The 21,696-nt window shown below is 61.6% G+C and overlaps 2 protein-coding genes across 7 annotated transcripts in view; one reads left to right on the top strand and one right to left on the bottom strand.

The window, feature by feature from the left end:
• Positions 1–8,151, top strand: part of PKD1 (polycystin 1, transient receptor potential channel interacting) — a 47,385-nt gene extending 39,234 nt beyond the window's left edge. Inside the window, exons 35-47 of one of the 2 annotated variants that reach the window (XM_060031507.1) lie at positions 2,299–2,388; positions 2,778–2,890; positions 2,972–3,174; positions 3,250–3,444; positions 3,858–3,997; positions 4,357–4,469; positions 4,727–4,874; positions 5,000–5,125; positions 5,394–5,568; positions 5,648–5,938; positions 6,013–6,147; positions 6,222–6,527; positions 6,623–8,151. In XM_060031507.1, the coding sequence (XP_059887490.1) occupies positions 2,299–2,388; positions 2,778–2,890; positions 2,972–3,174; positions 3,250–3,444; positions 3,858–3,997; positions 4,357–4,469; positions 4,727–4,874; positions 5,000–5,125; positions 5,394–5,568; positions 5,648–5,938; positions 6,013–6,147; positions 6,222–6,527; positions 6,623–7,096 (2,509 nt within the window). In that variant the 3' untranslated portion in view covers positions 7,097–8,151. The remainder of the gene's footprint in view (positions 1–2,298; positions 2,389–2,777; positions 2,891–2,971; positions 3,175–3,249; positions 3,445–3,857; positions 3,998–4,356; positions 4,470–4,726; positions 4,875–4,999; positions 5,126–5,393; positions 5,569–5,647; positions 5,939–6,012; positions 6,148–6,221; positions 6,528–6,622) is intronic. The other variant, XM_060031508.1, reaches the window with a different exon arrangement.
• An 8-nt stretch (positions 8,152–8,159) lies between these two features.
• Positions 8,160–21,696, bottom strand: part of TSC2 (TSC complex subunit 2) — a 37,348-nt gene continuing 23,811 nt past the window's right edge. The window contains exons 26-42 of one of the 5 annotated variants that reach the window (XM_060031509.1): positions 20,456–20,584; positions 18,857–19,021; positions 18,555–18,707; positions 18,304–18,416; positions 17,535–17,750; positions 15,990–16,193; positions 15,210–15,278; positions 13,819–13,949; positions 12,374–12,873; positions 12,034–12,109; positions 11,683–11,769; positions 10,580–10,766; positions 10,241–10,380; positions 9,046–9,124; positions 8,885–8,976; positions 8,697–8,795; positions 8,160–8,548 (exon numbers count right to left, since the gene is read on the bottom strand). In XM_060031509.1, the coding sequence (XP_059887492.1) occupies positions 8,378–8,548; positions 8,697–8,795; positions 8,885–8,976; positions 9,046–9,124; positions 10,241–10,380; positions 10,580–10,766; positions 11,683–11,769; positions 12,034–12,109; positions 12,374–12,873; positions 13,819–13,949; positions 15,210–15,278; positions 15,990–16,193; positions 17,535–17,750; positions 18,304–18,416; positions 18,555–18,707; positions 18,857–19,021; positions 20,456–20,584 (2,611 nt within the window). In that variant the 3' untranslated portion in view covers positions 8,160–8,377. The remainder of the gene's footprint in view (positions 8,549–8,696; positions 8,796–8,884; positions 8,977–9,045; positions 9,125–10,240; positions 10,381–10,579; positions 10,767–11,682; positions 11,770–12,033; positions 12,110–12,373; positions 12,874–13,818; positions 13,950–15,209; positions 15,279–15,989; positions 16,194–17,534; positions 17,751–18,303; positions 18,417–18,554; positions 18,708–18,856; positions 19,022–20,455; positions 20,585–21,696) is intronic. The other 4 variants (XM_060031510.1, XM_060031512.1, XM_060031513.1 and 1 more) reach the window with 4 other exon arrangements.

Below are 21,696 nucleotides of genomic sequence, written 5' to 3'. Positions count from 1 at the left end.
TGGGGCTGGGGCGAAGTTGTTAGGCCTCAGAGTCCCTCATCTGTTGAAAGACCTCGTGGGGTCACCAGGGCCCAGCCAGTGTTCCCTTTAGGGTGGCAGGAGGGAGGGATGTTTGAGTAACAAAAGGCCACCAGTGTGAGGATGGCAGAACCTGCCATGATGCAGGGTCGTTGCAGCCTTTTAAATAGTTAATGTTTTTCCTTTTGACTCTATTTCAATTTCATGGTTTTTCTTTTCTTTTTTTTTGGCCGCACGGTGGGGCTTAGTTCTCTGACCAGGGATTGAACCTGGGCCCTGGCAGTGAAAGTGCCGAGTCCTAACCACTGGACCGCCAGGGAATTCCCTTCAGTTTTATGTTTTTAAGAATGTCTCAACTTCTTGGCTGGTTTCCAATTTAATAACAAAGATTCACATAGAATTACCTCATACCTCTTTTCTCATGTGTACCTACTTTAATATCCGTATTTCCATTCCTTCTAACTATTCTAATTTTCAAGCAACCAAAAATTACTGAGATATACGAACTTTCCCAGAACACAGAGAAAAAGGTAAAGCTTCTCAATTTGTTTAACGAAGACAGATAACCATGCCGTGATAGAATTTTAATGAAGGAATTGCCAATCAATTTGGAAACCTATGCTATGAGGAAGCCCTGGTAGTAATTAGCAGCTGACCACCCCACCATCTCCAGCCCAGAGCCCTCCCTGACACCCAGGTCCAGACATCCACCTGCCAGTAAGCAACTTCTCCACTTGAGTGTCCAGGGCAGCACAGACTTGCACAGCAACACGAGATGTCTCAGGAAAGGGCAGGTGCACTCTTGGACCAACCAAGACAAAACTCTTAGATTCATTCTTGACTCCTCTCTTTTCAAGTACTTCCTCACACGAGCCTTTAACAGATTCTGTCTGCTACTTTCCAGATTCGGAATCTGACCTTCTCTCCACCTGCCCTTGCACCTACCATCCAAACATCATCCTCTGCCTGGACCATTCCAGGGCTGACTCAGCAGAGTCCTGTTCCTTCCTTACAGCTCACCTTCCTTCTCCCTGCAGCAGACCCTGCCACTGCCCTCCTGGGGTGGGGAGGGGGGCACATTGGTATGGGCTGTTGGTGGGAGGCCTCAGCTCTTCGCCATCTGGACCTCAGCACTAGGCTGCTTGAGCGTCCTCACAACATGGCGACCAAAGTGAGTGGTCCAGGAGAACGAGGTGGAAGCCATAGTGTCCTTTGTGGCCCAGCCCCTTATTCACACACAATCATTTCCACAGTATCCTCTTGGTTAGGAGGAAAGCATCACTGGGGCCATCCCGCAGGTGACCTGCTGCAACTGGGCACAGTCCTCACAATGCTCCCCCAACCACACCTGATCTGGCCCCACCCCCTCCCTGTCCCTCTCTTGCCACCTCCGTCACCCACTTCCTTTGGCTGTGGCTTCCGTTGCTCTTCTGTCCTCATCTTTTATATTTGCTGCTCCCTCTGCCTGGAGGGTTCTTCCCAAGACAGGAGCCTCACCTTCTACTTCCTTCAGGTCTCCTCTCAGATACTTCCTGATCAGAGCCTTCCTTCCTGCCCCGTGTAAATAAAGTAAAAGGCACGGGAATGTGGGCGCGTGCTCGTGACAGGCTTCTGTCTCCGTGTCCTCCCCTGCTTCGCTTATGCTTTCTGTCTGCTTCCCCCACCAGCATGTGCACATGACATGCACACGGACTGTGCTCGTCTCAGTGCGTAGAGCAGGGCCTGGCATCTAGTTAGGGGACGTCATGCTGGTTGTGACCGAAGGAATCAGTGAACCCAATCAGACATAGCCTTTGCTCTCCTGCAGCTTAGAGTCAAATGTCAAACTCTATGTATTCTAGCTGAACCACTGATCCCAATACGACTTGTTTCTATCTGCATGTAAAATGTAAACACACATAGAGAAAAAGGACTAGAAATAACTATTAACACTGCTGTTCCTTGCATGATGGAAATCTATTTTCTACAAATAGTTTATGCTACTTTTATAATCAGAAAAATCCATTTCAAGAGAAAAGTGTGTCCTGTATATTCATGTCTGTTCTCTCTGTGCTGTCCCACCTCCAGAAGCCATAATGCCTTTTATTCCCTGGGAGACGCACAAAACCAGAAAGGTTTGCCGCCACTCAGCGGCAGGCGTGTCTGGAGGTCCATTCTCTTCAGGGCACAGTGGTGCAGACCCGCTGCTAAGTGTGTGCACTTTGTCCCCAGTTCATGGCTGTCACCATCTTCCCTCTTTTCTTTCTCCCCCTTCTCTCCTCTCTGCTCTGGCTCCTGTAGCTGCCCTGTCTCTGTAGCAGCTCTGGAGCCCGGAAGGTCAGGTCGGGTGGCGCCGGGAGAGACAGGCAGCTCGGCATGTGAAAGACACACGTACGTTTCCTTGTCCAGAAGCCGGTCTTTGGTTTCGCGTGCAGCGAGGCCTGGTGTGCTGGCACAGAGATCAGGCTGGGGGACCAGGCTGGAGGCCGGATGGTGGCGCTGTGGGGGGCGATGGCTGCTGGAGCGGTGGCTGCTGGAGGGGCAACAGGTCACAGTGATGTGAGGCGAGGACCGGGTCCCGGAGGAGGTGACCTGGCCCCTCCCCAGAGTGACCAGTGGTGTTCTGGCCTTCAGCACCATCTCCACCTGGCTTGGGGCAGTGTCCTCTCTCTCCATGGACCAGGAGAAGGGAATGGACGGGCCCAGAGAGGTGGGCTGGCCGCGCCTTGGGTGGCGTGTGGGCCGACAGGTGAGTGCTGGCTGCTTTGCCTGTGCCTCAGGTGCAGTGCCCCTGGTGAGAGGAATCAGACGCTGATACTGCCAGGGGAGAGGGGGCTGCCCAGCCCAAGCCTGACGTGGGAGCAGCCCCAGCCGGCAGAGCTGTCCAGGACAGGTGCGCTCCCGAATCCCCAGGTTGGCCCTCCCCACCCCTTCCTCTGTGCTGCTGATGACCTGTCTGTGTCTGCCTCCCCAGGGCTGGTGGAGGGTCTGCGGAAACGACTGCTGCCGGCCTGGTGTGCGCCCCTGGCCCACGGGCTCAGCCTGCTCCTGGTGGCCGTGGCCGTGGGGGTGTCAGGGTGGGTCGGCGCTGGCTTCCCCCCCAGCGTGTCTGTCATGTGGCTCCTCTCAAGCAGCTCCAGCTTCCTGGCTTCGTTCCTCTGCTGGGAGCCACTCAAGGTAAGTGGGATGCAGGGGGGCCAGGCTGCCAGCCTCTGGCACCCATGGGCCCCTCTGATGCTAGCCCTGGTCCAGGTCCTGCTGGAAGCTCTGTATTTCTCACTGGTGGCCAAGCGGCTGCACCCTGATGAGGATGATACGCTGGTGGAAAGCCCAGCCGTGACGCCCGTGAGCGAGCGTGTGCCCCGCGTGCGGCCGCCCCATGGCTTTGCGCTCTTCCTGGCAAAGGAGGAAGCCCGAAAGGTCAAGAGGCTGCACAGGATGCTGAGGGTGAGCTCAGGCCACGCAGCCAGCACCTGCCCTCCCTCTCTGGCCTCCTGGCCAGGGCAGCATCTTCCAGGAGGTCCTGCCTTTCTCAAAAGTCTCACCTGCACCCTCTTTCTGACCACCAAAGGCCCTTTAGCAGGTGGTGTAGGGCTCTGCAGCCCCCACCCCAACTCCCTCCTATCACCTCCTGGCCCATCCTCCTGCCCAACTCAAATGCCTGCTCCTTCTTGGCCTCACTGGGCCCTGGTGCGGCTTCTTGGCCTTCACGGACCATGTCTGCCCCCAGGCCTGGCTCTCAGCACAAGGCCCCCTGGCTGTGGGCACTTTGCTGCCCAGCATCCGGAAGCCCTGCTCTGTCACGGGTGGGGTGGGGGCAGGCAGGATTCGGCTGACTCCGGGTCGTCCCTGCCCCCCAGGGCCTTCTGGTATACATGTTCTTCCTGCTGGTGACGCTGCTGGCCAACTATGGGGACACCTCGTGCCACGACCATGCCTACCGCCTGCAGAGCGCCATCAAGCAGGAGCTGGACAGCCAGGCCTTCCTGGCCATCACCCGGTATGGACGCCCCGATATGCAGGCACAGGTCTTTTTGGCCAGGGTGGTGCTGATGCTGACCAGGGTCCACCTTGATCCTGTCCTTGGTCCAACCCAGCCCCTAGGGGATATCGGGAAGTACCTCAATACATTTTTGGTTGTCAGAACTGGAGTGGGTGTTGCTGACAATGGGTAGAGACCACAGATACTGCTCAACACCCTGGCTGAGGAACCAGGTTGTGCCTCGTCCCCTGGGGTAGCACTGGCCGCCTCCCCCTGGCTGGGCCGGGGCTGCAGTAGCAATGCTGTCTGGGCCTCTGACCTCTGGTGGGCACCGGAAGCTGAAGGATGGAGCATGTGACTCTGTCTGGTGTGGTCAGGTCTGATGAGTTCTGGCCGTGGATGTCCCACGTGCTGCTCCCCTACATCCACGGGAACCCGTCGAGACCAGAGCTGGGGCCCCCACGACTGCGGCAGGTGCGGCTACAGGAAGGTGAGCTGGGGTGGGGCACCCTGCCACTTACCCATCCTTTTTTCCAAAGAGAAGCCTTTGGCCAGGGTCTGGTTCCAACTCCCTTAGCTGGGTGACCTCCCTGCCTCAGTTTCTCGATGTGTAGGTGAGACAGTGACATCTATCTTCTGGGCTGCTGGGAGGGTTCGGTGAGATCCCATAGAGCTCAGCCTAGGAGGCTGGTGAACAGTCAATGCTCCTGGTTTGGCCGGGCTCATTCCCCAGCCCTCTGCTTTCAGCGCTCTGCCTGGACCCTCCTGGCTCAGGGGCCCCTACATGCTTAGCAGCCTCAGGGGGCTTCAGCACCAGCGACTACGGCATTGGCTGGGGGAGTGCTGCCCACAACGGCTCTGAGATGTGGGCCTACTCGGCGCCAGACCTGCTGGGGTGAGCACGGAGGGCAGGTCAGGGTGCCCAGGGGGCAGGGGGAGTTCCCCAGAGGAGCCCCTCGTTCCAGCCCACTCCCACGTTCTGCATGGCGCCGGCTCTGACACTGTCCTCCTCCCTGGCAGCGTCTGGTACTGGGGCTCCTGTGCCGTGTATGACAGCGGGGGCTACGTGCAGGAGCTGGGGCCCAGCCTGGAAGAGAGCCGCGCGCAGCTGGGCTTCCTGCAGCTGCACAACTGGATCGACAACAGGTGGGCGCCCTGCCCTCAGCCCCTCCCGAACCCCGCCCACTGTGCACATCAGTCACATCTGCGGGCTGGCTCACTCCTGCGCCCAGCTTCGCTGCTGCTTATCATCCCCTGAAGGAGCCCACCGAGCCCGCCTGCAGCCCCGCGGCCTCCCCAGTGCACGCCTCACCCTCCCAACAACCTGACCCCAAGCCTCTTCTGCGAGCGCATCGGCTTCTCCTGGCGCGTCCCCTTCCTTCCCACCCCGTCTGACTCCGGGTCCTCCGCGCAGGAGCCGTGCAGTGTTCGTGGAGCTCACGCACTACAGCCCGGCGGTGGGGCTGCACGCCGCCGTCACGCTGCGCCTGGAGTTCCCGGCGGCCGGACACGCCGTAGCGGCGCTCAGCGTCCGCCCGTTCGCGCTGCGGCGCCTTAGCGCTGGCCTCTCGCTGCCGCTGCTCACCTCGGTAGGCCCCGCCCCGGCCCCGCCCCGGCCCCGGATGGCTCCGCCCCTGTCCTGACCCCTCCCCGGCCCCGCCCCCACAGGTGAGCCTGCTGCTGTTCGCTGTGTACTTCTCCGCGGCTGAGGTGGGCGCCTGGCGCAGGGAGGGGCGTGCGCGCGCCACGCGGCCTGGGACCTGGGCGCGGTGGCTGCTGGTGGCGCTGACGGCGGCTGCAGCGCTGGTGCGCCTGGCCCAGCTGGGCGCCGCTGACCGCCAGTGGACCCGCTTCCTGCGCGGCCGCCCGCGCCGCTTTACCAGCTTCGAGCAGGTGGCACAGCTGAGCGCCGTGGCCCGCGGCCTGACCGCCTCGCTGCTCTTCTTGCTTTTGGTCAAGGTGAGTGTTGGGCCGGTGTGCCCGGGGCGAGCCGGCGTTGGCGGGGTCGGTCGGCTGACGCCCTCTGTCCACAGGCTGCCCAGCAGCTGCGCTTTGTGCGCCAGTGGTCGGTTTTCGGCAAGACGCTGTGCCGGGCCCTGCCAGAGCTCGTGGGGGCGGCCTTAGGCCTGGTGGTGCTCGCCGTGGCCTACGCGCAACTGGCTGTCCTGGTAGGTGCCAGTGGGGCCATCGGAGAGGGTGGTTTAGCCCAGGCCACGCCTCACTCATGCCGCCTTCCCCACAGTTGGTCTCCTCCTGCGTGGACTCACTTCGGAGCGCTGCCCGGGCCCTCCTGGTGCTGTGTCCCGAGGCTGGGGGTCCTGCCCTGTGCCCTGCGGAGTCCTGGCGCCTGTCCCCTGTGCTATGCACGGGGCTCTGGGCCCTGCGGCTGTGGGGTGCCCTGAGGCTGGGGGCAGTCCTCCTGCGGTGGCGGTACCACGCTCTGCGTGGGGAGCTGTACCGCCCAGCTTGGGAGCCGCAGGACTACGAGATGGTGGAACTGTTCTTGCGCCGGCTGCGCCTCTGGATGGGCTTCAGCAAAGTCAAGGAGGTGGGTACGGCCCAGTGGGGGGGAGAGGGACGCACCCTGGGCCCAGCTGAGCCCAGGGCGCAGCCGGACTGACCGAGCCCCTGTGCCGCCCCCAGTTCCGCCACAAAGTCCGCTTTGAAGGGATGGAGCCCCTGCCCTCCCGCTCATCCAGGGGCTCCAAGTCTTCTCCGGATGTGCCCCCACCCAGCGGAGGCTCCGACGCCTCCCGCCCCTCCACCTCCTCCAGCCAGCTGGATGGGCTGAGCGTGGGCTTGGGCCGGCCAGGGCCCCGAGGGGAGCCCGAACCTGAGCCCTCCCGTCTCCAAGCCGTGTTTGAGGCCCTACTCGCCCAGTTTGACCGACTCAACCAGGCCACGGAGGATGTCTACCAGCTGGAGCAGCGGCTGCAGAGCCTGCATGGCCGCAGGAGCAGCGGGCCCACAGCCTCACCTCCCCCTAGCCCCTCCCCAGGCCTGAGGCCAGTCCTGCCCAGCCGCCTTGTCCGGGTCAGTGGAGGCGTTGGCTTGGCTATAGGCCCCAGCAGGGCATCCCTGCGGGCCAAGAACAAGATCCACCCCAGCAGCACTTAGTCCCAGGGGATCTGGGCTCATGCCTCTTCTCTGGGGTGGGCCTGTGGCTTCACTCTGGCCCCTCAGAGCCAGAGCAGACACCGCTCAGTATTATTACCTTCTGCCACCCTCGAGGTTTCAGGCCAGGCAGAACAGCTGCACGCAGGTCCCCCAGAGAGCAGGCAGCACTTGTGTCTCTCTGTGGGCTTCAGCACTTTAAAGAGGCCGCGTGGCCAGCTAGGACCCAGGGTCCCCTCCCCAGTTCCCTGTGGGAGGACACAACAGTATTGGACTGAGTGCCCGGCCTCTGAGATGCTAATTTATTTCCCAAGTCCTCAGGTACAGCGGGCTGTGCCCGGCCCCACCTCCTGGGCAGACATCTCCCCCTTGCTAAGGATCCAGGCTATGGGGGATGGAACCTGCACCTCCTGTCATCCTCCTCCCTAAATTATTACCTCCTCTGTCCCCCTGCTGAGTGCATTCACCTCCAGCTGCCGCTGTGTGTCTATTGTCTGTCAGTAATTTATGTGGGGTTAAAATGTATATATTTTTGTACGTCGCTTTTATTTTTCAATAGGGCCAAGGGGCCTGGTGGCTGAAACAGCCTGTGCCCACTGTCACCCACCTTAAGGGGGAGCTGGGACTGCAGAGCTGGCCTCCCTCCCCAGACACCTGCCCACACGGCTAGGGAAGCAACAGCCACTTCTTGGCTCCAAGTCTGGCCTTGGGCAGGTGCTGGGCAGAGAGGACGGTTGGAGGGGTATAACCACCCCGGGCCCTTCTTGTCACCACCATGGCCTTATTCTCCTCCCCTGCCCAGGCCTGCTGGTGGGTCTGGGTGAGGGGCAGCACCAGTGCATGGCACAGGGCCCTAGGGTGGGTAAGGGGAAAGATCTCTCCCCGGGGGCTGGCTCCCGGGCCAGGGGAGGTGAGCATGACAGTGCACATGTGAGGCTTTCCTGAGGGCAAGGCCCCAACAGCAGCCTGACAGGCCCCCTCCCCACTCCAGTGGGCATGGCCAAAGCTACAGCCTTGATCCCACCCCACCCAACAGACGAAGTCAAATAAATGAGTTGACTGACCGTTCCAGTGTCCGTGTCCACTCCGGTGTCTGTGTCCACGCACACAGGCCTGGGCCACACCAGCACTTTATTTGCACAAATAAATACCACCCAGTGTGCCTCATGGGGGCAGGGAGAGTCCGGCAGCACGGCTGCTCAGGTGACAGCTGGGGGAGCCCAGGCACGTGCTCAGCATCTCAGAGAAGCCCCAACAGGACCAGGCACCAGCCCCCATGCAGCCTCACACAAACTCAGTGAAGTCATCCACGGAGGAGACGAGGCGCTTCCGCTGGCCTGTCTCGTAGGTGGGCGTGGACTCAGCTGGGGCCTGCGTGGGGGCCTTGGCGTGGCCAGGAGGGTGAGTCTGCAACAGGGGCAGGCTGGCGTTTGAGTAGTGGGCTTCCTCACGGATCTGAGGGAGAGGGAGCTTCAGCAGCAAGTCCAGAAGGGGCGACACATGCTCCCCAGGCTGGATACCAGCACCCCCAGTCAGCCATCACGTCTCTGAGGGAGCGCCCCCACCCCCAATGCCCAGCATGCCCATGGCCCAACCTCCCTACCCGGTGGCGGAGCCGCTTGATGTGGCGGAGCCTGGCAATCCACTTGGAGGGATAGGTGTCGGTGGGGTTGGAGCGGCTGTGGTGCACCTGCGAGGCCATCTGGGGTGGGGAGGGCAGAACAGTGAGCCCTGCACAGGTGGCACCTGTGGGCCTGTCCCACCCACCTCCCGGGGGCCACCTCTGCTCACATTTGCATGCAGGGCCATCTGACGGGCCACGAAGGGCAGGTTTCGGTCGGACACGATCTTGGCCACGCTGGTGTCCACGAGGCCCTCCATGTCTGGGGAGACACAGCACTCATGTGGGGCTCAGAGCCCCGGGTGCCTCCCCACCTGGCCCCGCGCCTCACCTTTCCTGCACTGCAGCGACACCAGGTTGCACTCATAATCCAGGGGAGTGATGATCACGTGGACAAAGTTGAACTGGCCCTGCCCGGACAAGAGCAGGGGTCACCCCAGCACCAAGGGCCACTTTCTGCCACCCCACACTTAGCCCAGGAGGGCAGCTGGCTCGTTGGTTAGATGCTCGCTAACTCAGCACATGTAGCCGCCACCTGCACACCCACACTTACTTCTCACCTGGCCTGGGGGCCACCACCCTGTCACCCCTCTACTGCCTCACGTACAGCCTGCATAAGCCAGACGGTCACACAGCTCCCAATCCCTCCACACTGCCCAGGGCTTCTGTGCTGCCCAGGAGACACCTGCCTCACTGTTGGTTGAGAGTAGCATGTGGAGCTCCTGGGCCGCCCAGGATGGCACACGGAGCATCCACACCTCAGGCCCCTCTGAGGGGTGTGTGTGTGTGTGTGTGTGTGTGTCTGTGTGTGTCTGTGTGTGTCTCCCGCCCCCCCCCCCCACAACAGCTCTACAATGCAGGAGGCCCACTTCGGCCTCCCCAGACACTCCTGCCTCTACCAGAGTCTCTGCCCCAAACCTCAGGGGGTCTGTGTTCAGTGACCTCCTGCAAGGCTGCTCAATGCACTCAGAATAAATCCCAACGCCCCTGAGCACTGGCACCTCAGACCCTGGGCTGCGCCAGGCACCTGCCCACTCGGCCTTGCAGCTCATCCACACATGGCCACCCTGTGACAAGCCACCTGCACTGAGCCCGCCTCCTCCCCATGGGACCTCGAGCCCCAGCGACTTCCTCTAGGAAAGCGGGTGATACCAGGCCCAGCCCAACCGCTGAGCGACGACATGAGGGACGGACTGGGGGACAGGGCTCAGGGTTGTTACAAGCAAACGCTGCGTACCCACCACCTGCCGTGCACCTGCCAAGCACAGTCGCACAAAACCCACAGCAGTGCACGGCTCCAAGAGGAAACCAACGGGTATTGTCCTCATCACAGAAGAGGACACGGCCCAGGTGGGGGCCCGCCACCTCAGGGGGTTACACAAGCGGGTCGTGATGTCACCAACGCTGACCCAGCGAAGCTCGCTATCTCTGCTCAACACAGAACAGGGGGCACTTGCCCAGAGAGATCCGGCTTCCAGCCTGGGGCCCAGATCCACGCCCACCTGCCCTTTGGGCCCCTTGCTCACTTTGATGGTGCCGAGCTTGAAGTCCTCGCCAGAGTCATTGTAGACAATGGACACGAAGTCGTTGCCCAGGTGGCGCTTCTTGTCACAGCGATGCTTGTCCACGTCCTTGGTGGGCATCAGGGTGGCGATGTGGAAGACGGCTGCAGGGCGGAGCGGAGCTGAGCGGGGTGGCGCCAACCCAGGCAGGGTGCCAGTGAGGGCTCCTCAGGCTGAGGCTGGGGGCCAGGACAGGTGGCAGTGGGTGCAGCCCTCAGTGCCCCTGAGAGGAGGGCTAGGTTTCTCCGGAGGCTCCTGAGGGCCTGCAGGAGCTGGGAGGAGCGGGCGGGGGAGGGCACACACCTTGCATGATGTCGTCATGCCAGCAGTAGGTGAACTGGCCGTCCTCGCCGCACACGTCCAGGCCGCCCAGGTACACCTTGTCCGGCTGGCAGTCCTTGAGCTCGATGAGCTTGCCCAGCCCCGTCAGGAATTCTGTGTACCTGTAGGAGCCATGCTCATTGGACAGGATGGCGAGCTCACTGTTGCTCTGCAGGGAGACAAGCGGGGCACGGTGGCACCTGCTCCCAGGCCACCCCCCAGCCACATGCTGCCCCTCCCTGGCTCTCAGGACCCCAAGGGCTTGTTGCTGCTGGGGACCCAGAGGAGGGGTGACTGGTGTGGCTGGGCAGACAGCCCCACTTCTGCCATCGACCCGACTTGGCGAGGAAGCTTCATTCAGGGTGAGGCAGCTTCATTCCCGTCGTTGCCCAGGTGTGTCACCCCGCTCCCCCACTCTCTCGTAACTAGCCTGTCACTAAACTGGGCCAGCTCAGCTTCAGAACACACCCAGAGCCCTCGGCACCCCTCTGTCCCTGCTCCTCCAACCTGCCTCTCACTCCACCCACTGCTGCACCTCTGCCAGTTCTCAGCCTCAGCCGGAGGGTGCTTTTGAGACTCAGGTCGAGTCAACTTGAACCCTTCGCTTGGAACCACCTGAGGCCCTCCCATTTCACTGGGTGCTGAGTTCCTACCACAGCCCCACTTCCCGCCCCCACCCCGCCCGGCACCCCTCCCCTCTGCGCTGGCCCAGGAGCGCACTATGCCGCCCCCACCTGCATGTGCGCTCGCCTCCCTCACTTCTTCCACGTCTGCACTCCATGTCACCTCCCTCGGATCAGCGACATGAAAAGCGTGTCGCTCACACCTGCGCAGGCTCCCTGGACCCGCCACCTCCTCCTCCTCCTCAGTCCTCGCCACTCCGTGCACCACGTGCTCACACACTATCTGTCACTCTCACTCCTGGATCCCTGGCACGGAGCTCAATGGGCACCCGACACTCCAGCGGCCCTGCAGTGACCAAGCTCTGCGGAGGACAAGGGCCCAGACCCCCCCCCGCCCCAGTGGGGTGGACGCCCAGTTCTGCCCAGCATGCAGGCTGGCCCCTGCCAGCCTGGCAGCCTCACCTGGCCTTCTCCCACGTACAGGACGGCGATCTTGTGTGTGTCATACGATGGGATCTGGTCAAGGAGCTGCACTGACCGCTCAAAAGACTGTAGCCACAGAGCCCTGCCTGAGCCCAGGGCAGAGGCTGTCCCCTACCACCAGCCCTGCCCAGCAAGCCCCAGCCCAATGCCTGTCCAGGAGAGGCCTCTCCTCACGCAGGCAGGTTACCGCAGGCTGCCGTGGGGACCTGAGGCCCTAGCCCTCCACGAGCCTGGGCTATAGCCCCCACTGCCCAGCCCTGGGGCATCATCCCACTGTGCACCCCCAGCCAGGCTCCAGGGGGACCCTGAGGGGAGAGAGGGCCCGCCTACCTCATTGGGTAAAAGGATTGGCTTGTTGGACTCATCACCGAAGAAAGGTGAGTGGTAGAGCTGCAGGAACACAAAGCTGCAGGGGAAGAGAGATGATAGGGGCTGGGCTTGGAGCTACAAGCCCAGGTTCAGGGTCTCAGCCAATACGGTCACAGCCCATGTGGAGAGCAGCAGGGCCCGAGCCTCATCACCCAAGGAGCTACTCTCTCCTGTGGCTCCGAGCAGCCACGGGGCAGAGGATGTGCAGACCTGTACCCCAGTCTGCTCTGTCCTGGGCCCCTCAGGCACCACGTCCCCACAGGGAACATCCGGGCACTCCCACCAGGAGGGCGAGGCTCACCTAGGGTTGATACCCGGCACCTTCTCGGTATTGGAGGTCCCAGCTCTGCTCTTGAAGGCGTCCCTCTCCACCCTCTTGCCCCTGCGTGACGGGGCCGAATCAGAGATAGTGTAGCCTCGAGGCCGCAGCCCACTGGGGGAGCGGGGACAGCTGGAAGGCAAGGGACCCTCAGGCTGGGTGGGACCCTGGCCCTGGCTCTCTTCGCCTGGGGCTGACCAGGCAGCACCTTCCCTGTCTAGGATCCCTGACTGTGACCGGGCCTTGGCCTCAGGGCTCAGCCGGCCGACATCAGCCTTGTCCCCAGGGTCCCCAAGGATGTCCTGCAACGTCTGTAGTTCAGGCGATGAGCTTGACTTGCTCAGGGGCTGCGAGGGCTGGAAGGCGAGCTCCACAGAGGGCCGGGAGCCCTCAGAGGAGATGGCCCGCTCGATGGGGATCCCCCCAGCAGCCAACTCCTCGGCGTGGAATGACTTCTCCTCCTGGCTGGAGGTCGAAGATGACTGCAAAGAGTATATCCAAAGAAAATCTTCATCAAGAGGCACCACTGAGGGGACTTCCCTAGTGGCGCAGTGGCTAAGAATCCTCCTGCTAATGCAGGGGACACAGGTTCGAGCCCTGGTCTGGGAAGATCCCACATGCCACGAAGCAACTAAGCCCGTGCGCCACAGCTACTAAGCCTGTGCTCTAGAGCCCGCGAGCCACAACTACTGAAGCCCATGCGCCTAGAGCCTGTGCTCCACAGCAAGAGAAGCTACCACATGGAGAAGCCCGCGCACCTCAACCAAGAGTAGCCCCCGCTCGCTGCAACTAGAGAAAAACCCATGCACAGCAACGAAGAGCCAACACAGCCAAAAATAAATTTAAAAAAACCAACAACAATGAAAATTCAATATACTAAAAAAAAAAAAAAAAAGAGGCACCACTGACCCCACCTGGAGGCAACAAGGCCCCACCCATCCTCCAGCCCAGGGCCATGGAGCTGCCCAGCACCGAACTGATGGTCCCCCCATCCCCTGAAAGCACCTCCCTGTGCCCCACGCTCAGCAGAGGAGACAAGAGCCTCGCAGACGAAAGGATACCAGCAATGAGAAGCTATATCCCTGGGTAGACCACTGGAAAACCCCACACTGTCTTACAGCAGGGACTTGGTAGAACATCTAGCCGTTTTTTTAGATAAGAAAAGGCAAGGGGATGGGGTGGGCGGAACAGTGGAAAAACTTTCTAGAGTTCAGAGCAAATCAGTGATGTGCCACAAAGCGTAAGGTGGAGGTCCCACACCTGCCCCCACCCCCGACTCAGCCCCTGCCTCAGCCCCCGCCTCCCACCCGACCCCCCCCCGCCCCAGTAGCTGGGCTTGAGGTCTAGAGGCCTGCCTGGCCATGGAGGTCCAGATGGCAGCACCAACAGGGACCCTCAGGCCGGCTCTGGTCCCCAGCTGCACTCACCCTGCTGAAAGCTTCAGCGTGCCGATAGCGCCCGTCTGTGCCTAGGGTTGCCTCAAAGTCTTCCAGTTCGGGGGGCTCCACTGGCAAACTAGCCTCGCCTGGACTTCCCTCCTCCAGAACTACTGCAGAGTCTGGAAAGACACACACGGTGCTGCTGGGTGCCAGCCCGGCCGCCAGGAGCTCACGTGGCCTCAGGGGTACCAGCTTTTCCCCCACGAGAGGGCACAGTGGCCCCCCAGCAGGGCCACCCCCTCCCATCGAGCCAGCTGGAGGAGGGCACTCTTGAGCACCCTGGGTATGAGCCCTAACACAGGGTGTCTCCTACATGGGCTCCCAGGGGTCAGGATGAGAGGACATCTGCCTCCTCTAGTCCCCACCCATCCACCACAGTGTCCACAGAAGCCACCTCTGCTCCTTCAGCAAGGCAGGTGGGCAAGGGCAGGCCGGACTCCCATGAGGAAGCCCCCCACCCCCCGCCCCGCCTGAGACGGGGCCTCCGCTCAGGAGGAGGGCATGCCTACACCAGCCCTCAGGAACTGGGGAGAAGCCAGAGCTCCTCCCTGCTTGGCCCCGGTCGAAAGACTGCAGCGGGAAAGTCCCTGTGTGGGAACACAGGCTCAGGAGCCATTCTGGAGAGCGGAGGCTCGCCTTCCGAGTCCAGGCCGACTCCGAGCCGGGCGCACTTAGGAGAGAGCATGACGCCCCCAAGCCGCGTTTCCTGTGCCAGCACCAGGGCGAGGGGGGTGAGAAGAAGCAACCGGGTTAGCGCCGCCCACACGCAGCCCCGCACACGCGCAGTCCATTAGCTGCCCATAAGAGCCCCTCTGCCACTGCACGCTCCTAGCTGGCTCCTGCCCATGCAGTAGGGCCCGGGCGGCTGGAGCCCCGAGCAGGCCACACCCTCCCTGCCGGGGCCTGGGAGCCACGGGCCAGAAGCCGGTCTGCAAGGCCCTCGGCCAGCCTACTGTGAAAGGTAGACACGTCCCAATTTGTGGATTCACAAAGCCAGTCAGAGCACCAGGGGCCAGGGCAGGGGCAGCTCGGCCGAGGCCCAGAGCCAGGCTCGTACCCCAAGAGCTATCCTCCGTCGGCCTCTGGGGTTCAGTTGCCCGAGGTCACCTCCTCAGGCCTGAAGGGGCTAGGAGGGCCTGTCTGGCTCAGGAACAGAGCTCAGCCATGAAAGCGCGAGACAGTGGGGGTTCCCGCTGGCAAAGCAAACGCATTCGGCACCAATGTCCTCGTGCGAGTCAGGGCCCTGCACCCAGAGGGCGACGAGAGGCTGAGGTGCCATCATGGAGGGGTGAGCGGATGAGGGACGATGAGTCAGCATCTAGGGGGCAGAGTGGTGCTCTGCAGCAAACACCGCTTTCCTTAAAGAGACGCACGAATACCTGCCCAGGAAATGCTCCTATGCAGCTTTCCTTGGCAACTGGACTGGTACAGGGAGGAGAAAGAGGCCACTGCAAGGGAAACCGTGAGCGGCCAGTCAGCAGAAGGAGAGACTACGCACAGGTCGAGCAGAGAGCACAGGCACCACTAGTCCTGCACAGACCCAGAGCCTGGAGAGAGAGAGGGGAGGGCCAGCGATCGGCTGGAGGGGCGGGTGTGGCACACACAGGTCCCAGCTCTCCAAGCTGCTTGAGCGAACATCTGGCGGGAGTGCATCCCTCCTTCTCGTGAGTAGAGGTCCTCAGCCTCTAAGTGTCATCTGGCCACAGGGAAGGCCAGGGGTTGAAGGACAGCATGGGCCCAGCTGGGCAGGGCCATGAGAGCGCAGGCAGGCGCAGGCAGGCTCAGGTATGCTCGGCGCATCCAAACCCAAACCCAAACCCAAACCCAAACCCAAGCAGAAGTGTGGCAGCCTCCTGGAACCCTTGGCACCAGGCACCCAGAGGAGGTGCAGAACCAAGGCCTCGCTTGGCCCTGCCCGTGTCCACCCCATGAGTAGGGCCAGCTGAGCAGGGCCTTGAGCCCACCGATTCATGGTACCGCGCCTCCAAAGAAGAAGGTCGCCCCTGCAGGAGCAGTCCCCGCTCTCTGGAAATGGGCATCCCCCCACGGCCAGCCTTCTCCCAATGCCTGAGGCTGGCAGCACCAAGGCTCAGAACCCCACCCCAGGCGCATCTGCCATCAGACAGGGCACACCAGGTGGGCGAGAGACCAGCGCTCACCTGTGTTAGAGCGTGGGGGTGGGGGGGGCTTGGCTGAGCCGGCCGCCGGCACCGACAGCGACTTGTAGAGGGCCGTGTCGCGACGCTCCTTGAAGCGCTCGGCGGCCATTAGGGCATTGGACAGCTCCTGCAGGGGCGTGTTGTTGATGTCCGAGGAGAAGGGACTGAGTGGGTTCTCCAGGCTCATCAGCCAGCTGGTGTTCCCTGCAGAGGGGCAGCCAGCACCCCACAGGGCTCAGGGCTCGGGCCCAGCGCATCCGAACAGCCATCCCCTCCCGGACCTCCCCAGGCAGCCCCAGCCACGCTGGCCTTTAGGGAGCATGACTCGTGCTCCACCAGGGAGTAATGGTGGGGGGACCAGGCAAGGCACGCCCCTGGCCTTGCCCTGACGCTCCCACCCCCAGTCCCCCTGCCCCGGCCCTGAGGTCAGGGCAGCCACCAGTGGTCACTAGCCTCAGTGACAAGCACGAGGGGCCCTTAGCTCACAGCACCTGCTGCCCCAGGGCAGTTCCCACACTCAGGACAGGCTCAGCCAGGCTCAGGGCCAGAGGGCGAGCAGCCAAGGCAACTCAGCGCAGCAGACTCCTCCCCAAAGGGGGGTTCTGGGTGGGGCTCAAAGAGGCTTCTGGGCTCTGTCCACTCTCCCCTCCAGGCCCAGAGGACCACGCTTGGACTTGACCTTCCTCACTGAGCAGCCTCACATCCCAGCATCTCATCTGACCTCAGTCCACCTCCTCCCAGCCCACCTGGTTTCCTGCCTCCCCCACGGCCATGCCCTCACAGGAACCGGGAGGACTGGGCTAACACACACGAGGAGCCTCTCCCTGCCCCGACCCCCACGGCCCCACAGCCCAGCACGCAAGGCCTCCATGGGGCCAGCACCCCATCCCTCTCCTCACCACTCGGTCACCACTGGCCCCACACTGCACCTGAGATTCCTCCCAGGCTCTGGGCCTTGGCTGAAATGGCCCTGTCGTGGACTGAGTTGTGTCCCCCCAAATTCACGTGTTGGAGCCCTAACCTCTGGGACCTCAGAAAACGACTGCATTTGGAAACAGGCTCTTTAAAGCGGTGATTAAGGTAAAATAAGACCGCACAGATGGACCCTAATCCATTCTGACTGATATCCTTAAAACAAGATTAAGACACAGAGGGACAACCGCGTGAGGATGCAGTGAGGAGACGGCCATCTAAAAGCCAAGAAGAGAGGCCACAGGAGAAACAAGCCTTGCCGACAACCTAACCTTGCACTTCCAGGCTCCAGGGCTGGGAGGAAATAAATTCTGTTGTTTAAGCTGTCCAGTCTGTGGTGCTTCGTTATGGCAGCCTGAGCAGACCAGGACAGACCTTCTCCTCACTTAGCCATGGGACCTCCCCTCACTGTTCCTCTCTGGGGACTCGGCTCAAAAGTCACCTCCAAATTGCTCCCGTGGCCCAGTCTGCCTGCCACTGGCTTCTGTGTGTCCAGAGTCTTTATGTAACTGTCCCACACTACGGGTTGACAGCGGCCCAGGACAGCTGAGCGCAGGTCCACCCCTGGGGTACCTGTGGGTCTCCGGACCAAGATCTCTGCCCAGCCCTGGGTCAGCAGGGGGACGTAAGCCGCCAGGTTTGTCTTCTCCTTCTGTGCCGGTAGCTGGGTGCTGGCTGAGGCTTTCTCGGGCTTGCTGGCTGGAGCAGTCTGTGAGCCCGGGGAAGCAGGGCTGCCAGGAAAGTGGGAGGCTGGAGCATCCAAGGCACCAACTCGAAGGCCATGGCCCCCTGAGGAGGAGAGCAGGAGGGCTGGTGACCACCACCACCCAGTGGAAAAGCCACTGGCAAGGCCTGGCTGCTCCACCTGGGGCCTGGGCTGGCCAAGCCCTGAGCTAGTGCCCAGAGGCAGCTCAGCCATCCCCAGGCATGGCCCTCTTCCAGTGTCAGTGTCGGCCTTGGCGGACCCAGGGCAGCAGGAAGGGCCCCCATCACCTGTCCCATAGTCAGACCATGGCTCATTTCAGCTACAGTAGAGTAAAAAGCTCAAGGGGTGAGCTGGGCTGAGGGCCAGGACTGCTGAGGGCTCATAAGAAACACTGACCACGAGAACAGGCCTCCAGCGGCAAGTAGGCCTCGTGCCACAGCTGCACAGGAGGTCATGTCCCCCCACACCCCAACCCCGTGACAAGGGCTCACGGACAGCACTCTTAGTTATTCAAAAATTGGAGCAGGCCTAAATAAAGCCAGCCACCTTGATCCTCAGCTCCCAGGACCTTCCTGAGCACAGGGACTCGCAGAGGCACCCAGGAGGGAGGCAGGGTGGGCAGAGGCAGAGGCTCACCAGACATGGAGCGGACCCGGTCCCGGGCTCCACGGCACACCTGTTGCCCAACCTGGGACTCCAGCTTGGCTGGTGCCTCCTTTGTCTGTCTCACGTGCACACTGGGGTCAGAGCTGAGGACAGAAGGGTCACCACAGAGCGTAACCAAGGTATTCCAGGGGCTCCAGGCCAGCACGACACTGTCTCATGCAGGCCTGGGCTCAGGACAGCCACCATCAAGGTCAGGCAGGCAGGGGCAGAAAGGTGGTCACCTCAACTCTGGGTCCCCCTGCAGCTCTCCTGAGTCCAGGCCCAGCAGAGACCGGGTCCCAGTCCCCACGCTCGTCGTCACAGTGACAAGCTTGTTCCCAACCAGCCAGGTTTTCGTCCTGCCACCTGCCAGGAGGAACTCTCCCACGGGGGACCTGAAAGCATAGGAATGTTGGTCAATACCTCACCCGCAAGAAGAAGTCCCACGTGCCACTCCTGCTGCCCCTTTGACCAAGTGCAGTCATAGAAGAAAAGCTAGGCCCTGCCCTCCTGCCCTGCCCCAGTCCTGGAGCCCGACTCGCACCTCTTGGGGACCGCCGTGAAGTTGGAGAACACGTATCTGGCCATCATGTCCAGACACGTCTCTGTGAGCTCCAGGTGGAGAGTTTTCAAGTTGTCGTCAGCCTGGGCCATTGAGTTCTCATCTGCAGACCCCAAGCTGGCGCTCGTGAGAGATGTCTGGATCCTGCTGGAGGGAGGAGTCACGGCGAGGTCAGGGTGCCAGGTGGGGGCTGAGCCATCTACCACCGGGGCCAAAGCTCAAGGCATGCAGGTGCTGAGAGGGCTGCACTCAGAAAGACCCGCCAGGGCGTGTGGCCAGTCGAGCCACAGCTTGGCAAACCGAGTGGACACATCATCCCAGGGGGTGGGCAGACAGGGGCTCATGGGAGAGACCCAGGCCCGCTCATCGGAGCAGAGGCTTAGGAGATGGGGAGAGACAGGCTGTCCCCTCACCGAAGCACAGAAGAGTCAGGTGATGGCTTTGTGGCAGAACAGTGTAGTCATGCAGAGACACGGAGACCACAGGACACACAGACAAAGATTGCATTCTGCCCACAGGGCCACCTCCCATGGAGGACAGGAAGGGTCTGGGCTTTGTGTGAGGCTCTTCACCCACACACTTGGGCCGCCCCGGCCCTGCCCCAGTGACCAGGAGGAGGGGCTTGTGCAGGTTTCACTCTGATACAAATTTCATACTCCCTTTGCCGAGTTTTGCTCATGATAAAGAATTTGTTGGAAAAGAGCTAAAAGGAGAGCCTCACTGACCACTCCCCAACCCCAGCTCCCCACCAAGTCAAACCCCACTTGGTGGAAGCCAGCCTGAGGCTGGAGCCCCAGTCAGGCGTCAGCAAGCGGGTGGGTCTCCGAGCTGTGGGACACTGAGGCCTGAAGGAGCTTCCAGGTGAGGAGACAGTGCAGCCTGGCCTGTTGGCACGAAGCAATAACCCTCCCCCCGCCAGAGCCCACACCTGCACCCGGACACAGCAGGGAGAAGTGATGAGACTGCACCCCTGGAGAGGCCAGGCCTCCCCTGCCCAGCCTCTCGCAGGCTGGCCCCCAGCCCACTGACCTACACAAAAGCCCCCATTCCCTCTCAGCTACAGCAGAAAACAGACCTTTCCTAGAAAAAAAGCTTAAGAAGAAAGTCCACTGAAGAGAATATAAAAGAAAAGCCGAACCCTGGAGAGTGTGTCCCCACCTGACCTGCATGGGCGCTGCTTTCATTTGCAAAGGCCCCTGACCACCAGGGAGAGGCCTGTGGGCGCTGCCACTGGACACCCTCTATCTCACAGTGGTCACCCTGCTTTAGGCTCCCAGGCCGGCCTCTGAGTATGCTGTGCAGCCAGCCCGCACCCATACGAGCCTTGGTGACAGAATGCAACCTTTCCACCCCTCTCCACCAGGCTCCCCGGGCCCAAGGGCAGGGCTTGGCAGGACGGGCCCCTGCGGCCTGAGGGCTGCCACTTGGGCTCTCCTCCAGCTCTGGCCAGGGAGGGCGTGGGCAGGAGATGAGGTCATGCAAGCAGCCCCATGCACCGCCACCCGGGTGCTCCCGCCTGGCAGCGCCACTTCACGGGCCAAGCTCCAGGGTCTGAGCCCCCCACCCAACAAAGCCCACTACCTGCGGACCACATGTTCAGACACACTGATGCTGCGGCACCGGAAGGCATCGGCTGCAGAGCTCTCCTTGAATTCTTTCACGGGTGGAGAGTTATTCAAGCCTTGTTTGGGGGGTCTGGCTATCCTCAAACTACCAGGTGAGGAAGGAAGGCCCAAGCCCCAGAGAGCCCAGCTCCCGGGAGGGGAAAACAAGCCATTGGAGGGATGAGGAGGAAAGGTCACAGGCCACAGGGTCAGGATGGAGAGCCCACGGGTGAGATGAACAAAAAACCATGCCAGAGGCCAGTTAGCAGGGGGAAGAAACAGAAAACAAAAATGCATGAAAATACATCTTGTAAACATGACAGAAAAAGTAAGGTTTCACGCATGATACCAAAACAAAGAACATTAGTGCAAACTAAATGTGTGTGGACCGCATCGCACGGCAGATTCCAGGCTGTGCTGACCAGGCGTCCCGCCCACCCGCTCGGGACCAGGTGCTGAGGCCCCGAAGGTCATAGCTCAAAAAGAGGTCAGTTCTTAGCTCAAGGCCCTGGCCCCCAGCCACCAGGACCTTGAGAGAACAGCTTCTGACTTAGATCACACTGACGTGGTCATTCTGGAAAATGCCGTATTCCCACCTAGGGAGAGCCAAAAAAGCTTGGACAGGAAGGTGGGGGACAGGAAGGGGGGCAGCCGTTCAAATGAAATGCAAACGAAACCACAAGGCCTAGCACGGCTCTTCTCAGATTTGGCGAAAGCGGCTGTGATGAAGAAGAGCATGACCCCATTAGCAATGGGCTGGGCGAGAGCTCGGGGGACAAGCCACCCTGGCCCGAGGCTGGGCATCTGTGGACCCTGGATCCTCCCATCCAGGCCAGGTGTTTGGCTTCTCAGGAGTCAGCTGCCCTGATGCAACCCTGGGCTTATTCAGCGGAGTCAGTCCCAAAACCTGACGCCCTAGAACTAGCACCTCAATCTCCAACTCAGCAAATCTGTACTCGCCCGTCACCCAGGCAGGATTGGCCACGACCCAGCACGCAGGCTCCACAACACCGCAGGCCACAGCAACCGGCTTGCTGAGGAGCAGCGCTGGCCTCTCCAGCCACGTGTGGGGCGTTTGCAGCCTTCTCAGGCCCCGCCCTGCTTCACAACCCCAGGGCACCTTGGAGCCCAGCGTGGTCTGCGCAGGGCGTGCCCTCAGCCCCAGCCCGTACGCACCATGCCGGCCACAGGCCACAGCTTGCGGGCCTGCCCTGCCCC

Source organism: Delphinus delphis, chromosome 15 (genome assembly GCF_949987515.2).
Source record: "Delphinus delphis chromosome 15, mDelDel1.2, whole genome shotgun sequence".
Lineage (NCBI taxonomy): Eukaryota > Metazoa > Chordata > Mammalia > Artiodactyla > Delphinidae > Delphinus > Delphinus delphis.
This window is presented reverse-complemented; position numbering and strand designations above follow the sequence as displayed.